Below are 18,499 nucleotides of genomic sequence, written 5' to 3'. Positions count from 1 at the left end.
CCGACCACCACCTCATTCTGCTCAAGATTGATGCACTGGTCAGCCACCAACCTATTCATGATGACAAACCTAAACACTGGACCAGAAACATCAAAGAAGTCCCTTTATCCGAACTTGAATCCAGGATTCATGCCCATCTTCAACTCCAACCCTCATCATGGACGACCGATGACCTCACTACACACTTTAACTCAAAAATGACAGAGGTTTTAGACCAAGTAGCTCCACTCAAACTCAAACAATTGAGGCGAACCAAATCTTTAATGTGGATCTGAATGAGGAAAGGCGTCAACTCAGACAAACTGAAAGGTCTTGGAGGCTAAACCCCTCGACCTTACATTTAACGCAACTTAGATCAGCTAGGCAGGCATACAAAAAACACATTTTCAGTGTAAAGGCGTCTTTCTTCCGCAGCCAACTAGATCTGACGAAAAACAGACCAAGAGAACTCTTCAACATTGTCAAAAGCCAAACAAACTGCACCCCCTCTAAAGAAATCCAAAGCCACCAATGAGCGATGTGAAGAAATTGCCACCTTCTTCAATAATAAAGTCTCAAAAATTGATCAATCCTTCATCCAAACCGCTAAACCTCCTTCCCTCTTAACCTGCCCCCCTTTAACCACCCTTAACCATTCAGAAAGAATTCTTAACAAGGACAATCAGGCCTACCTCCAGCTAAAAAACAATGCACATTGGTTGACTTTGAGCTAATGTCGGAAAATTAGGTCTTCAATATAATTTCTAACCTAAAACCTTCCTCCCACACTATGGACCCCATCCCAGCCACAATTATACTCAACCACACCATTTCCCCTTTCTGGACAAAAATCATCAACACCTCTCTCACCTCAGGCTGTGTCCCAGTCTCCCTTCAACCTGGACAAATCACCCCGATTCTCAAAAAACAAGGAGCCGATCCTAATGATCTTAACAACCTCAGACCTATCTCCAACCTCCCATTCTTTGCAAAAACATTGGAGAAATGCATTCTCCACCAACTCAACAAACACATTGATGAGTCCAACCTCCTCGACACCTTTCAGTCAGGATTCAGGAAGGCTGTAGCACGGAAACAGCTATGCTCAACGTCTGACGATATTCACAAGGCTTTAGATGAAGGTGATGCCTGTCTACTCATCCTTGTTGACCTATCTGCGTCATTCAACACAGTGAATCACCCAGCGCTTCTTGAGACCTTGTCAAAGTGCTCCGGCATCAATGGCACAGTAGTAAAATGGTTCACATACTTCCTTCAACACCGATCGCAACAAATTAAAATCAACTCCGGTCTCATGAAGCCAACAAAAGTTACACTTGGGGTCTCGCAAGGCTCAATCCTCTCCCCGTCCCTCTTCATGGAGTCCCTCACAATCATCTTGAAAAAAGCTGGAGTGAATTACCACCTTTACGCTGATGACACCCAAATTTACTTCAAAATCAAATCTCCCAGCGACATCCGACACCTCAATGCCACTCTAACCGAGATTCAAACTTGGTTCAACGCTAATCACTTAAAGCTCAACCCAGATATAACGGAACTAATCCTATTCTCTCCAAAAAGCAATCATAATCCAATCCAAGAGTGGCTCAAGAATCTGGTCGCCCTAAACTGCCCCATCGTCCTATCCGACTCAGTTAAGCCTCTAGGCATCACCCTTGACAAGAACTTGTGTATGGAGGCTCACATCAAAAACTGTTCTTTTCTCTCTTAAACACCAAGAAATTGAAACCTTTTTTCCCCAAGATGAGCTGAAGACAGTAGTACAATCCCTAGTTCTCTCTAAAATCGACAAGGGGAACGCCATCCTAACACGGACCCCAAAAGCTCACCTAGCCCCTCTAAGGGCAGTGTTGAACATGGCCGCTCGACTCGTATCTGGAGTAAAAAGATTTGCACACATCACTCCAGTTCTCAACTCCCTCAGCTGGCTTCCCATGGAAGGGGGGTGTATTTACAAGCTGGCCTGCATCACACACAAAACCCTTCACTCTACAGCCCCTAACTACCTGAACAATAAACTGGTAAGAGCAGGACAATCCAGAATTCTGAGAAGCTCCAACTCACTCCTTATTCCTCCGAAACTGAAAAAAAAAAAACACACAATATAGATAGTTTTCTGGCAACGCTCCCAGGATGTGGAACGCTCTCCCTACAGTCCTCAGATGCAACCCCTCCTTTGCCGGTTTCAAAAAGGACCGGAAACTCCATCTCCTTAACAAATACTTTCCTGACCAACGCCAACCAACCTAGACTTCAATATCAGAGTTTATTCCTCTCTTGACATTCAAGGATAGTTGGTGACCGGACTGTGTTAACCACCTTATTTTTCATGCTGTATTTTTTTTTTTATCCCTGGTTTGCTTCCTTACTGCCTGCTTACTATGTAATGCAATTTCAGTCTGCTTTATTTTACAGGGTTTATGTAACGCGTTCTGATACCTACGGGTCTAGCTAGCGCTATACAAAACTTAACATAAATAAATAAATAAATGATTATCTATCTATATATGGAAAATGTTACTTGTAAAAATCGGTTTGCAGCTTGAAGAGCTGTATATCACATGCTTTGCACACTACTGCCATCTAGTGTTGGGTGCTGATGTTGCAAATTGTTTTTCTTCAAAGTAGAGGTTTCGATATAAAGGTGCCTTGTGGTCCCCTTCCTGAAACTCACAATGCACCAGGTAAGATCCTTAGATTGTGTTTTCCCATGCAGGAGAGAGAAAGCAGGTGTAGTGATATGAAGATGGACAATATATGTATATTGGTTTAATGTAGAAAAAGATTTAAAATGTAATTAATGTTAAAATATTAAATTACGCATGAGCTCCCATCTGGAGAGTTGGGGGACGTAGTGTAATGTAATGTAAAGCGCTGCAAGCTACAAATCGATTGTTACAAGTAAGGAATGTTTCGCTTGTGCAGGAAGTCCTGATGCCAGTCACAAGCTTTGCATGGACTCGAGAAGCAGAGGTTTTCTAAAGCGGTGGCTTGTAGGTACTGTTGCACAAGATATTTGAAACAATTTTAAAGACATTTTGCACGACCTGTGTGGTCATTCAGGTCTGCCAAGAAGCACAATAATTGGTTAAAGTTTGAATGCCGGACTAGGCCACAGCTTAACATAAACCTAAAAGTGGGCTATTATGTAGAAAAGCCAAGAGCCTTAAATATTTGTGATTGATATACGATATATCTGGCCAAAACACCAGCATCAGCAGTTAGTGCGCACTGCCTTGAGACTGGTTTGCTTTGGGCAGAATTTTTTCAGCGGCGCCGGCCCGCAAGCAGTTAAAAGAGAACTTTACTTGTGGCAAATTGGATGCGATACGAATCGTTGCATGGTGTACTAACACTAAGGGACTATGATAGCCTGGAATGCAAGGACTCAAAATGTCACCCAAGCAAACCACGAGAGGGTGCATCTCCAGGAGGCAAGGAGGTATATCCTTTTATCGCAAATTTGGCTTCGTTGCGGCCCGTGACTGAACAACATATGCAGTTATGGGCCCCGGAACGTCAGCTATTTTGAGAGGCATTGGATGTTTTCTACACAGGAGGAAATGTATGTACCATCGCCCGCACCATAAGGCAGAGATCACAATTTTGGAGCAGCATTTGACTCCGTGTTAAGAATTTTTAGACTCCAACATCCAGAATGCCTTTTCAATTAAATCTATGAATAGCCAGTAAAGAAGGACTCATTAAGTTTGAACCATGCCACTTGAGAAAGACGAGAAGTCGAAAGGCGTCAGTGACGTTTAGGAGTGTCTTCTGAAAAAAAGACAAATTTCACAATTCCTGGGAGTGCGGTGATAATCTTGTTGAATATTATAATTATTGGGTTGATGGTCTGCCCAAAACACCAGCAGTTAGTAAGTGCTGCCTTGGGACCGGTTTGCTTCTGATATATATAATTCACATAATATAAACACATACACACATATATCTTCAAGCTTTCCATAAAATATTTGTACAACAGTCAATGGTTATTAATGAACGCTTGTCTGAACCGGAACACAAGCAACTGATAAACAGTTTCGCCCTTGTTAAGGGCTCATCAGCCGGGTACAGCTTGGTTCTGGTGACAGAGTGCACGGGAACCCACGTCAGAGCATTACAGTCCTGCTTAGTGTGACATACAGCTGTCCATCCAGCAAGGCCTGCTTTGTAAATGGGTTTTCGTAAGAGTCGCTTGACAAAAGCTAAATAGGCTTGCTTTGCCTCTCTAGTTGATTGAGGACTGTCAATATAATACATGCAGGCTCTTTTTGAACACTTAGAATGTGGAAAACCCTTTACACAACTGACTGAGGTTGGTGGTGGGGGGAGAAGGGCAGGTTGGGTGGGGGGACAGAGGCATTTGAAAAAACGGCATATCAATGGTTTGACTGACATGGAATGTGAGTGATGTTCTTAGGCAGCAAACAAGGGTTTGTTCTGAGGACGACCCATCTTTGCGGACTACAATAAAAGGCTACTCCACAATTAGAGCCTGCAGTTTTGCTAACTTTACAAACAGAAGCTCCTGCAATCAAGAGGACCACCTTGCATGACAGAAGCTGCAGTGGACTCAAATGGCAACCCAGGAATCGAATAAGAACATTGTTGAGGTCCCATGAGGGCACTGATGAAGCTGTAGGAGTTATTATCCTTTTAAGGCCTTCTGTAAAGACTTTGACAAATGGAATTTGGAATATTAACTGGTCACTTTTTTCAGTAAGTTGCCATGGAGGCTATAAGTACCCTGAAAGAAAGACATACTAACCCTGCCTTTTCTAGATGCAACAAGTAACAGATAATATCTTGCAATGAGGCCTGTAGGGGCTGCGCAATTAAAGTATAGCAGTAGTGAACAAATATTTTCCATTTGGCCGCATAAATAGCACTTGTTCCAGGCTTAGAAGCCTTGTTAAGAATTTGCCTGCAATCTTTTGGAGTAAAAGGTTCTCAAATTTCAGGTGCCAAACTACACGATTCAGTACCATGAGGTCAAGGTGTTGCAGTGATGTTATGTGAAGAGTTCTGCTAACAGAGGCAGCCTCTTGTGTGGATCTTTGGACAGTTCCAGGAGTACCGCGGATGTCTTGCCCAGGTGAATGCTAGAAGGAGCACTGTTTGGTTGCAAGGCATTTTGTAAAACACTCCTAGTGTTATTAGAATAGACATTAGCCCCAGCACATTTATGCGCAGACTGTCACTGATTGTCAGTTGTCCCAGATGAGCTTCTTGTTCCGCATAACAGTTTGTGGACCAATGTCTGTCAAGGCACTCCTGCAATGGGTGCAGGTGCGAGCGAGTATTTAGTACTACTGCAACAAAACAAGACACCATAATTCCCAACACTTTCATTCTCACCGTCAAAGAATGCAGGGGGAAGCAGACTCAGAAATGCCATCACTGTCTTGCTGTTAAGAGTTGCACTTTGCCTGCAATGGTATTCAGTGTGGCTCCCAAAAAGGGTTGCATTAAAGAGATGAGACTTTTAGGCATTGACAGTGAACACTAATGTTTGGAGGATAGAGACTGATTTTTCAGTGTGAGCAAGGCGCTGCTCTCAGATGCTGCTTTTAACCAACCAGACTTCCAGATATGGAAAGATATGTATGGCACAATGGCAAGGTGAACTGCCACTTCTGAAAAGACATTTACTGAAAACCCTCTGGGCTGTTGTCACCACAGAAGGTAGTACTTTGATGTGATAATGCTTTCCACGTACCACCAACCTGAGGTACTGGTGGTGTGCTGGGTGGATGGGGACCTGGAAGTAGGTGTGCTTGAGATCGAGTCACTATGCTCCTAGCTATCACTGGATAATGGGAGGCATTCGAGGAAAAGCTTACTAAGAAAGGCCTTATTAGGCCCTGTGCTTCCTGCAGTAAGAAGAGGCTTCATGTCGACAACCAACACATAGACTGCCTCTACTGTCTTTACCCAGACCACTCCTCAACGGACTGTAAGGTATGTCGTACCTTTCCTTCAAAGACCCTTAAAGACCGGGAGGGATGCCTTTTAATTTGGCTGCAGAGACTTAAAGACAAAGACCAAGCCTGGTCTTCCGAGGAGAGTGAGGGCTCCTCCAAGTCTTTAAGATCCTCACAAAAAAGGCCCAGAGTTGCTTCTCCAGGGCCTTCGTCGCAGCCCCCTCAGAAGAAGACGCAGACAAGTCTTCAGAGGCACACCTTAAGGCTTTACCAACAAAGGTTTCTCTTCAGGAGGTTCTACACCTTTAAATAGCCTATTTCCACCTCGTCGACGTCTGCCTCGTCAACGGTGGCTTTGACGGCGAGAAAATCCCTGTGTACAGCTGTGGGAGTAACGTCGACGACGACTGTCTCTACCTCCTTGGCATCCTCAGCATCGTCCACGACGGCGACTTCCTAGTCGATGGCTGTTAAACCTTTATCGTTGACGATAAAACTTAAAAAATCATAGTCAACGTCCAAGCCAGCGCCGATGCTACGATAGACAACAAGCGCGTCGACTAGGAGTGTTCTGTGACGTCTACTCCGTTGACGATGATGACACAGTCGACGAGGGCTCTGTCGACGGGAGCTTTGTCGACGTTACCTTCAGTTGTGTCCGTCGGTGCTTCACCATCGACGACTACACCTAAGTCAAGCTCGTCGACGACACCAGAGTCCAAAGTGGAAAGTGCGTATGTCCACCTCAAAATAACAAACCGCATGTCGAAACCTGCCCTGACTTCCCCTAGCAGGGTCCAGCCATTACCTCCGACTCACCTTTTGGAAGAGGACGAAGATTCAGATGATGGCAGTATGTTCAGAGCTGCGACAAGTCCTTCTGAACTTCATGTTAAGTACCTGGAGAGTTCAGACTATGACTAGCAAGACCTCCAATTTCTTATTACAAGCAGAGATTTCCTACTTCTGCTACGTCTCATACTCCAGTTGTCTCTCCGCCGCCAAGGCCACAGGCTACACCTCTACCTCTACAGTCTCTGCCTGCCACACTATCTCCACCACCTTCCACGGATGATGAGGAGGATGATCAACAAGAGGAAGGGGAGCTCCAGGATTCACAATCGACTCATGATGAGTGGGATGATTACGTTATCCCTTGTCCAGCGTCCCCGGTGCCTACTCAAGCTGATTCGCCTCCTGAGGATATCGGGGGTTTTCATAATTTCTTGGAAAGGGCTGCACAGCGTTTCCAGATTCCTATGCCTTCTCACCAGCAGGATTGCTTCCTTTACAACTTTAAGGAGCCTTTTAAATAGTCTGTAAGATCTGTGATTATTATAGACTACATCTGGGATCAGGGTGTTAAAATCATGCACAATCCTTTTTCAGTTCCCCCAGTGTTACCTCGTCTAGACAAAAAAATACAGAGCTCCGGACACCGCTCCAGCCTGCCTTACCGCACATTCCAAGCCTGATTCCGTCATCACTCAGGCTGCCCAGCGGAAGTCTAAAAACCATTCTGCTCCGCTCCTCCAGACAAGGTAGGCAGACATATAATATTGGAAAACGTTTTTCTTCCATGTCTGCATTGACAGTGCGTGTGTCCAATTCCTTAGCGTTATTAGGGCGCTACAACAGGCAGATGTGGGCGGACATTGCTCCATACTTGGGGGCCTTGCCGGACGACTTGAAGGAAGAAGCAAAGAAGATCTTGCTGGAGGGCGAACGTTTGGCTTCCGAGATCGATTGTGCAATGGATATCGCCTCTACTGGTTTCCGCCAACTGTCTGGCACTGCTGTTCTACGACGCCAAGGCTTACAGTCTGACTAGGAAAGGTTTTCCACTCACTGAAAGTATTTCTCAGTGGATTTCAGGAGCTATTACTTTCTGTCACCAGCAAGCGGGCCAACCCTTGCACTCCACAGTTCATGCCCACTCCACGAGGGCAGTCTCTACATCCATGGCACTCTTTGCAGGTGTGCCTATCACAGACATTTGCAGAGCGGCAACATGGAGGACACCGCACACATTTACCAAGAACTACTGCTTGGATACAGAACTCATAAAAGATGCTGCAGTGGGACAGGCGGTGTTACGTCATCTATTTCAATAGAGGTGAGCCTTCTTTTCTGTTTATACACACATTTCTCCATTGTGTTTTCATTGATTGCAGTATTGATATTTGCTACTTTCACATTGATATTTTCTTATCTGGTGAACTTGTACATTCTGTGCCATTCGAAATGTGCTTGTCATTACTTGCTACTCTGATTCAGGCATGTGAATCAATGAAAGATACTCTAATACTGCATAATAAACGCGTTACTTAAATGTAACTGCAGTTTTCAGTACTGGTATCTTTCATAGCTGCACATGCAACCCACCCACCTCCCCTGAAAGGGCTCACCTGGTTCTCTCAGTGTTACCTCTAATTAGCACTGTGCTTACAAAAATCTGAGGGACTAGAGCTCCTTCCAGGAAGGTTCCAGAGGGTGGTGATAGCTGATTGGTTGTTCTCTAGAGTTTGGTCCTCATTACAAAAGGACCTGGATATGTTATTAATGTGAGGCCTTTGGCCTCTTTTTATGTCTAGTGAGACATTACTTTTGTTATGTACCGGGGACTCCCATCCCGATGAAAGGGAATGATTCAGGCATGTGAATCTATGAAAGATACCAATACTGGATAACTGCCGTTACAGGTAAGTAACACATTTCCTCCTGCTTGCTGTCAGTAGAAGGGGCGTCCCCTGGGTTGGGAAGATCAGCAGCAGGATGCAAATCTTTGTAGACAGCAGGGGCGGTGTCTCCATAAGGGCAGAGGAGTGTCGCCCACTGCTTTCTCACAGTGGGAGAAACAGAAACATAAAATGGTATTTTAAAAACTATTTGATCTTTCCGCTTCTCGCTCTGCGAGAAAGCAGAAGGGTATGCCTGGTTGGGGGCGGGCAGGTCATGGAGGAGTGGCTTGCCCAATGCTGTGGGCCCTGACTGTGTGGTCGGCCCTCTGACGCACTCTGCATTTTCTCTATGAAAATGGACTCCCATACGTGCCCGGCTGGGCGCTGTCCCCACCAATCACAACGCTGCCCTTGCAGCGTTGTGATTGGCTGAGGGGAGGGAGGCTGCCTGCTTCCTGTTCTTGCTGGAGGAAGGCGAACAAGAAAGCAGCAGGAAACCACTGGACCTGGCCAGGAGCAGATGCTGCTGCGCAGGACCTGGTAATGTAAGCTTTTTTTATGTTTAAATCCCCTCCCACGTGACCGCCGCCCCCCCTTGCCACCCCACCACACTCACCCGTGACTGGTAGACAGTGTTAACAGGATAGGGAATGTGGAGGGGAATCTGCTGTTGATGGGCTGTGTTCCTAGACCCAGTCTTTTAAGGAATTGGGAAAGTTCCAAGCTCTTCTGGAAATGCCTCCTTAAATGTTAGGAATTTTTTCTTAGTTGGGGTTAGCCACCTAGTGTAAGATGTGGGGGCCAAGCTACAATGTACGCCATGAACGGATCTATATAAATCTTTCTCTGACATTAAGCTGCTTGCCCTGAACTTCTGACAGTGTTGAATCCCTCTGCGCCCACCCAGGTATTGGTTTCAAGGTCAATTTCGGAGTCAGTCTCAGTTTCAAAGCGACTGTTCAGACTCTTGGTGCAGAGATGGTGTCTCGACATAAAGGCCATGTTCTTGAGGCTTTACCAGAGCAGAGACTCGCTTTTGATGCAGGGCTAGATTTGGATCAGTGGCCGGTGAAGGCTGACTTGGCCATTTCAGTGGTGGTTCAAGGCTTGAGGCATGCCCTCTTGAGTCATTCCTTGCTCTGGAGGAGAAACTCCACTCAAGGTCAACCCTGATGCAAGAAACTCAGAAGGTGGTGGATGGGAAACACGAATCACAGTCTTTGCCTTGGGTGGGGATTCCACCTGGGGCCCTGGGAAGAATTCTCTCTGATGTCAGAGTCACTGGGAGAAACATATTGCAACTCTTTTTCATCTGAGCCCTTGAAATACCAAAGGGCCTAACCTTTCTCCATCTAAGTATGTACCCTTAATGACTTCGACCCCAGTCATGGTGGATGGCTCTGGAGAGTCTTGACACTACATTCTGTAATGTGCCTACCACCATTCTCTACAATGCGAGAACTTTTTTTTGCTTCCGAAGGTCTGGCGGGGAAATAGGTGGATTTGTCATGGCTCCTTAAGAGGACAGAATTCACTCGCCTTCGATGATCTAATAATAGGAACTTGCTGCTACACTTAGGACAGAATTGGAAGGGTGTATTTTCCATAACCCCTTCGCCCTCAGTTATTCTCCTACGACCGGGCCTTGATATCTTCGTTACTATTTACTTGCAAAGTGGGTGCTGGGTGGATAATGTTTTTTAAAAGTGTTGCAGGTAGGGATTCCGGTGAAAAAATTTAACATTTTGCTTCTGTAATGCAACGGTCCAGGAACTCCAAAGTTACACTCTAATCATTTGATTAAAAAAAATATATTTAAAATCGACTTAAGATGGAATCTAAGACTTCAGATATTTTGGGTGTCGGCGAGGGATCACAAATCACCTTGCATTTGAAACCTCTGTTTGAAAGGAAAACAACTTACAAAGTCAGTGTCTAACATTAGATGACAGGCTGATATGACACTGACTTTCACTGAGTGCTACTAAGTATTATTCCTTTGTGTCAGGTTGTATCGAACTTCTAAACTTCTAAAGTATGCTTTGACTCTTTCATCACCTTACATTCTGAAGGCACATACAGTAATACTTGGCCCTGGGACATAAAGGATAAACAACAACTACTATGCAGGAGAGGAGCAAGAGACATAGCAACTGAAACCATGCCCTTAACAGATGGTAGCTGTGGCAAGGCTAGTGACTTGGAACTGAAACATCTGAGGAGACCGTCTCTGTACAGGTGCAAGGAGGAAGATTGGACAGCCCACACACTGCAGGAGTAGTGTTGAGACAGTCTCAGTACTGTCATAAGACACTGTACTGGTGAGGCAGTGGGTAGGGCAGGAGTGAAACATGTGTCTAAAGCATGGGGGGCAGAGGTTGGTAGAAGGGTTAGGTGTGGGGAGAACCAGTACCTTCATCTCCTCTGGTGTGTAAATCTTCTTTGCTTTCTTGATCATTGGCTGTGGCTTCAGTTCCTCCTCTGCAAACTTATGCTTCCGGGGGTCGAAGAGCTCCCCACCAGGTACGCTGGAAAGCATAAGGTCTGTGGGATCAGGGTTAAAGTTGACATTGACCTCAATGCTGTCAGGATCGATGGGGCTCGGAGTGTCACACTGGTCCTCCTCTTCCTCCTCCTCCTCCTCCTCCTCCAACTGCTCCTCTGTAGGCAACGAGGTGTCTGAAAGACAAAGATGAGTGAACCAACAAGCCAGAGAAGGTAGCATGCTTCAGGGGCTGCAGAGTTCAACGCAGAGATAAAGAGGGAATCAAACACCCTGAGATGATGACTGACGTGCTTATTGTGGAGGTGAAAGTGGAAGAGAGGTGAAAGGTGAAAGACAGGCGAAGCAAGTGCACAGAGATGGTGGCTTATAATAAGCTGCAGTGTATTGTATGAAGGTAAAGGTGGAAGATATGTGAAGGCTAAGGTGGAAGATATGTGAAGGCTAAGGTAAAAGAAAGGTGAATCAAGTGCCTAGAGATGGCGGCTTGCCCTAGGCTGCAGTGTTCGCTTTAGAGGTGAAGGAGGAAAAATTATCACTTAACAAGAAATGCAGCAGGCCAAGGGATGCAGCTTTAATATGTAGGCAAAGGTAGGAAAAAGGTAATTAAGGGCCAAGAGGTAAAGTCATGTTATGGCTGGCTGGATTTAGCATGATGGCAAAGAAAACCTGTTGCAGCTCCTACAAACACTCAGGAACCAATCACAATCTATTGCAAATCAGACCGGCAAAACATCCTTTGGGACACAATGGGTTACAATTACGATCTTAAAAGAACAACTTGAGATAAGACGAGCGTAGCATGGCTATCACAGTACGTCACTCTACGAAGCTGTAGGCTAGATGACCATACAGATACTACACTAACAAGAACCATGCTCCACCATTTGACAGTACCAGGCTTGGCTGGCCCTTATCTGCACAGTGCTCGCATAACCCAGATTCAGTGAAGCATCCTTTTGATACCTGGGCGGTGAAAGAAGTGAAAGAGCATTGGGATGTTCTACAGAGAGAAGTCTCACGAAAGGAACTACAGGAGTACAGGATCTCTTTCTCTGCAGAGGGTTATAGGACTTCAAATGTTTTTCACTGCAGTCATGGAGCAGGGCTGCTGGTGTCAATTCTTCAGGAGGGCACAGTCTGTACTATAAGTAACCCCTATGATGAGGGCACAAACACTGCCAAACACAAATATTCCCTAGGATTCATGGTTGACCGCAAGGAGAATGAGAATCTTTGCTGGGCCACTCTGCAGGAGCTGAGGAAATCAAGGTTGCCTACAAGCTCCCTACTGCCACAGTTCCTGAAAGAGTGCTCCAAACCACTATACTAGTTGAGTTTCTGACTCAATGTATTCCACCGGTTGATAGCATTCCCTTATTGTAGTAACTGGGAGCATAATTTGGATTCCTGTTATTCTATTTCCTTACAAAGTACTTCACACGTAATGATTTTTTGTGGTTTTATGCTCTACCAAGATCACGCACTATTTGAGTTTTTTTTTAAATAAGACATTACATGCAGGCACTACATCTTCAATGGCTAGCCTCTGTTCATATTATAGAAACTGTTTCTACCTACCTTACAGTAGTAATCAAGATTAGGAAGAATTTGAGGACTACAAAGGAAGTCACCTCTGGACTCTTATTAATCTACCAATGATTTGGGACCATAAGAAGATTGTGTAGATATATGCTGGACCAGTCTGTAATTCTTTCCCACCGTTGCCATGCTCACATCATATTAATGGGGTTTGCTCCCTACCCAGGGAGGCCTGATTTTGTTTTTTGCACTTTTACAGTCTCATTAAGGTTCCCAGATCTGTGGTCAGTAATTCGATGACTAACTAGGTCTTTTTAACTTTTCATGTACTGTATTTTTAGCATCGCAGTTAGCTGCCCCCTTGTAGCCCTCATTAGCCCTTCTGACTCCCTTGATGTTTTGAGGTGTGAGTTTTTGGCTCTGGCTTTGTGTCGTAGCTCTGTGATTAATTCTGCCAGGAGGTTACCATTGTCATTATGCCTTGCTCGTATTTCTGCTGGGCGTAACATCTGAATATACCTGCCACACTGGCGCCCCCCCACCCCTTAGTTCATTTTAGACACTGTGTACTATTAATCATGTTGAAAGGAATGCATAGGGGATCCTTTTCTTGAGGTTCTTGTTCTCCCACATAAATTGTTTTATTATGTACTTGTGGATATTAGTTGTTTTTTAATGCAGTTGCTAGTTTTCTTTAATGTTTAAGGTTTATTTATTGAGATCGATTAAAGTTATTTCCGCTTCTGATTCACTATAATAGTAAACCCCTAAGCCACACATTTGGGGAGATTTTGTGAGTGGAGTATGATGGTGGGCTATATTTGTAGGTATCAAAGAAGTAAAGCTTACCTCCATCCTTGGAACACTGGAAGATGCTAGATGGCGAAAGGGGTGAGGAGGCAGTGGCTGAAGTGCTGGCTGTCTCGTCAGGTGCTTCCAGCTTCGCGACAGGCAGCAGCTGAGCTTGGAGGTTTATGTCCAAATTGCCTGGGCCCGTGGGGATGCCGTTTTCCAGGAGGAACTCATCTAGGTCCATGTACTCGAGATGAAATGACTGCCCGTCGTATGGGATGGTCTTGTCCCAAATGGGTGGCATGAGGGCAGCTGAGGACAAAAGAGTATTGCCCAGGGTCTCACCATCATCTGATTTGACCTTGTCGTCCTTATCTGCAAGAGATGGCATGTGAAGGGTAAAAAAGGCACATTAAGATTCTCATAGCAGCCCTCACAAAGTAACAGAGCGCCAGAAGTCCACATTGTGCTGCACAGACCAGAACTTCATTTTTACTTTTGCACCCCCAAAAAGATATGCCAGTGACACCTAAAAGCTCACATTATTAGAAATGCCTCTCACAAATTAAGGAAGTTGCTACTTCTCCCCCCATTTGAGCGTCACACCCTGACGCACTCTCACAGACTTCAACAGACCACAATTGTTATCCACTTTTCACCCCTAGAAGTTAGCTACTCACTCAAAGAAACATCAAGTGTCACCTAATGGTATATCACGTATCTTGGGAACCAAAGAATATATCTATTTCAGTTAAGCATATAGTTACACAAAACGTAAGGATTTTAAGCGCGAACTTGCTGTAAACAAACCCACATTGACATCTAGGCAACCTACAACTAAGCAACAACAAATGCTGGTTGGTGGCATTACCCAAAAGAACATGACCAGGGTGGTATGAGAGACCAGAATGTCCCACAAGCAGTGTGTAAACGAGCAATGAGGCTGGTACGAGGCCTCAAAATCTCAGCAGCACAAATGCAGCAGGACTTTCAGAGTGATCAAGTGGTGACTGACCTCAAATTTGTCAGCATTATAAACAGCCTCAATTCCATTCCACCTGTAGAGCCCCTGGCCCCCTTAGACACCATCACACACGGTGTCCTTTTCGTCTATACAACAGATGTGTATCAGTCAGCATATCAACTTTAGTTTATAACATAAAATAAAAATTCTGTGTAGTTATGTAAATATAGTTGAATAAGTGTACATATTGTAAATATGTTTTTGTATTTTGTAGCCCTGAAGAAGTCAGTGTAGGACGAAACGCATTGGCTACTGTTGTAAGGCGTTGGACAAAAGAAGAAAAATTAATAACGAACTTTTCCCTATACACATTGCAAGCATATTGTGCATTATGTATTATTGAATAGAAGTATTGTGGATGTGAAACTATATGATAATTGTGCTGAACTCATCTAAATTGAGGTATATTCTTTAGTAATGATAGAGTCCTGAACTACTATGAATTAAAAAAAAAAACATACATTGTGTTCCTTTCTATGGCCTGCTGCACCAACCTGCCAGCTAATACATTACAATTCTTTCCTGTACAGCACTCTATTGCTTCATAGATATGTTTGCACTATATAAATGTCATACATACTAGAAACAATCTGCTACTTTACCCCTTATCTCTCCTTGGTGTTAATCTCAAGCTTTACATGAGAAGGGAAACCCTGACTCTTCCTTACTTTCACTTTAAACCCCCACCCCTTTTATCTTCTGATTGTACTTCCCTGTGGCTCCTCCCTTGCCATATTCCCACTGGCTAGGGGAATCTGTTGTACTGTCCAAACTAGACTCATGGCTTCTTCTGTTATGCCAGAAGAGAACCAGCACAGCCACCAACACTTTAGCATTCAGTTCATTACACGTGTTGGGGATATTTTGCCATCCAAAGTAATCCTCCCATTTGATAGCCCTCTTTTCTCTGGCAGGTAGTTGCGTATTTAGAAGATGCGGTTTGTGAGGTCTCAGAACGGATACACCATGGTGCTTTCATATCTGATAACGAAGAAAAGGGTAACTCTGAAAAATTAAATATTTGCCTAGGATGACGCAATGAGACCAAATTTTGGGTCAACTACATTACAGTTATGTCAAGTAGATTATTCAAGTTACTAGACCTGCAGGTCTAGTAAAATATTTATGATTTTCAAGGCTTGAATGACAGCACAGCACTCCAATCTTCGTTCTTCCACTCATCCCACTCGACTCCAATGTACCCCACTCCAATTGCCTACAATGTACCCCACTTCAATCTAACCAACTCTACCAAAGTTTACTTCCCTACAATCCAATCTACCTCACTCCACTGAATCCAACCCAATCAACCCCACTCTACCCCCCAATCCACCCCACTCCCCCTCCAATCCACCCAAATCTACCCCCAAACCACTCCAATTCAATCTACCTCAATCTACCCCAATCCAATCCAACACACTCCAATCTAACCTAATTGATTCAGTCCACTATAATCTTCACAGGTGCTTTCCAATTTACCCCACAGCACTCCAAATTCCAAGGCAATCTAACTACTCTCTATTGCAATCTACCCCACCCCACCCCCGTCCAATCCAACCCCCTCCTGTCCAATTCAATCCACCCCAAACAACCCTACACCAAACAGAACCCACTCCAAACTAACCCCACCTACCTTCACAACATTTTACCCTACTATAATCTACCCAGTCTACCCCACTGTAGTCTAGGCCACTCCATCCCATCTGTGGGAAGAAGGATTCAAACCACATCTATTGTGGGAAAGACTCCCACCAAAACATCAGATCAAGGCTTTATAACTGCTGCAGTATTGAGGCATGTTGCCCTCATCATCGTCGATGCGGCCATTGTTTCCACTACAATACCCAACTAAAGCATAGCAAGTCAAACGCATCCTTTCATTAATACGTGGATTTCAGTGGACTCTACCTATAAATCTGCACCATTATGGACATCTACCTTCTCAAAACATGTCTCATAACAATCCACAATTGGATGTGAACACATTTTCTTCTACTAGTTGTGCTCTTCTCCCACTTACAAAAAAAGGCAAAGTGAAGATTAACCTTCTCAAAGACAAAGCTCCATGGCTTCCCTTCCAGAGTCGATCAAACTGTAAAAAACTCATGCCTTCACTATTGCTCCTCACTGACCTTAATTCCTCACATTAACTAGGTGGCCACAATTTCTAGCTTTTCATCCACATCCTCAAAAAGTAATTGACATCATACCTAAAAATCTAATTAAAACAGCACCTATTTATCTCTTGCCTGTCCTTTCATGACTCTAACCTAGCAAAGGCTCATTAATTTCACTTAGCTTCACTAAAAGTCGTTATGTTCCACAGCAATAGGTCATATTTGAGGAAATATGACTACATTTCTCCTATCTCACATGAAAACATTACCTCTAAGAGCAAAGGTAACCTTCGAACTTTGAGTTTAACTTACATGCTTAGAATTCCAACACACCATATCTTTCTGTTGTAGTACCCAATTCAGGAGGGAAAATGAATCTTCACTGCCAAAATCACCTCAGAATTGAGATTACCAAGTTTAAAACTTTCTTTTCCCAGAAAAGATACTTTGCCGAAGCAACAATATCAACCTGGAACTCACTACCAATAAATGTCAGAAATCAACCTCCTCACACTAGGGAAACATGAGAAAATAGTGAAAACACACCTGTTCCACCTTTCCTATGCTAAGTTCCATCTGCATCAATCCCAGACATTCCTCGCTCTAAGTTTCTCTTCCTCCACGTTTGATCCTCTCCTATCCAATCCACCTCCATTTACTTGATCAGCTATGAACTGTCAATTACTACAGTCTGCCTACAGCAGCCTCAATGTTTCAACATTCTTATGCATCAGGTGTCAATTGTCTGAATAAATGTAATTTTGGATCCCACTATCTTACTCAGAATCCCCTTTTACCCACTCCCTCTTTTCATGAGCAACTGTAAATGGTGGAGTCCTGATGGTTTTCAAACCAAACTAATTTGTAAACATCCCTGCTTCATATCTCGGTGTTGTACTTGTAACTCAATTGTGGTCTTACTACAAAAATGTTTTTTGGTACTGCTGCTTACTGTGCTGTATGTATTGTTCTTAGTTTTAATGTAAAGCGCCTTAATGTCAATGGGTGCCAGTGGGTTATACAAGCATGCCTAATAAATATCTCATTGGAGCAAGAGTCATGCACAAATATTGGATGTGAACATTATTTGTGCCATAACTGAGGGCATAGTTCCTGCAACAGCATCCGACAGACAGGAGTCCTACCGTACTATCGGATTCAAGTACGATACAGGCCAAAACATTAGATGTAGTGGAAGAAATTGTGCTGTCATTCAAAGGGTAGCAACCTACGGAGTCAGCCCACTAACCCTAAGAACCAGGGTAATTACATTATAACACATGACTGTGGTTCACTTGGGCTAGCATTAACCCAGCGGAGTCAAAATATTACATTAGATTAAGAACATGTATTTCTGAAATTAAAAAGGAAAAAACACACACACACACACACACACACACCCCCCCCCCCAACACCCCTCCTAACACAGGAAAATTACACATCCAACACCAATCCAGACGAGGAATACACAAAGCTTGCTACTCTTCATTTTGTCCCAACCAATTTTGTTTCTGGTCACAAAGTGTTTACATACATAGACTGAAGAGTAGATCTAATATAAATGATTTTAATCAGAAAGACCAAAGAGTGTATACTGTATAGCAACATATAATATAAAATATATACAAGGTAAATGACTGCCAATAATTCATCAACAATACTGAACAAATAGTTGAATCTGAGGGCTTGGCTTGCATGTGTACAATCAACAATTAAAGAATTAAGAATTAGTTTATGGCAGTCTGTATCAATTGGATAGAAGTAGATGTTTCGGACCAGCTGTAAAATGGACTAGGGTCATCATCAGGACAGAAAGTGTTGCATAAATACAGTCAATACAAATTATATACACAACAGGTTCCACAGGCAGTGGAGAATAATGCAACCCTACCACCCAGATGCGACAAGAAGAT

The 18,499-nt window shown here is 43.9% G+C and overlaps 1 protein-coding gene and 1 pseudogene across 3 annotated transcripts in view; one reads left to right on the top strand and one right to left on the bottom strand.

Moving 5' to 3' along the window:
• Positions 1 to 7,758, top strand: part of LOC144799485 (uncharacterized) — a 37,795-nt pseudogene extending 30,037 nt beyond the window's left edge.
• The window catches only part of TEF (TEF transcription factor, PAR bZIP family member), a 161,271-nt gene that overhangs the window by 51,846 nt on the left and 90,926 nt on the right, over positions 1 to 18,499 (bottom strand). For all 3 annotated transcript variants that reach the window (XM_078683076.1, XM_078683067.1, XM_078683059.1), the window contains exons 2-3: positions 13,503 to 13,820; positions 11,022 to 11,287 (exon numbers count right to left, since the gene is read on the bottom strand). In XM_078683076.1, coding sequence (XP_078539202.1) covers positions 11,022 to 11,287; positions 13,503 to 13,820 — 584 coding nt within the window. The remainder of the gene's footprint in view (positions 1 to 11,021; positions 11,288 to 13,502; positions 13,821 to 18,499) is intronic.

The sequence above is a fragment of the Lissotriton helveticus genome, chromosome 1_1 (assembly GCF_964261635.1).
Source record: "Lissotriton helveticus chromosome 1_1, aLisHel1.1, whole genome shotgun sequence".
In the NCBI taxonomy this organism is placed as follows: domain Eukaryota; kingdom Metazoa; phylum Chordata; class Amphibia; order Caudata; family Salamandridae; genus Lissotriton; species Lissotriton helveticus.
Note: the sequence above shows the minus strand (reverse complement) of the source record. Positions and strands in the feature narration are given on the sequence as shown.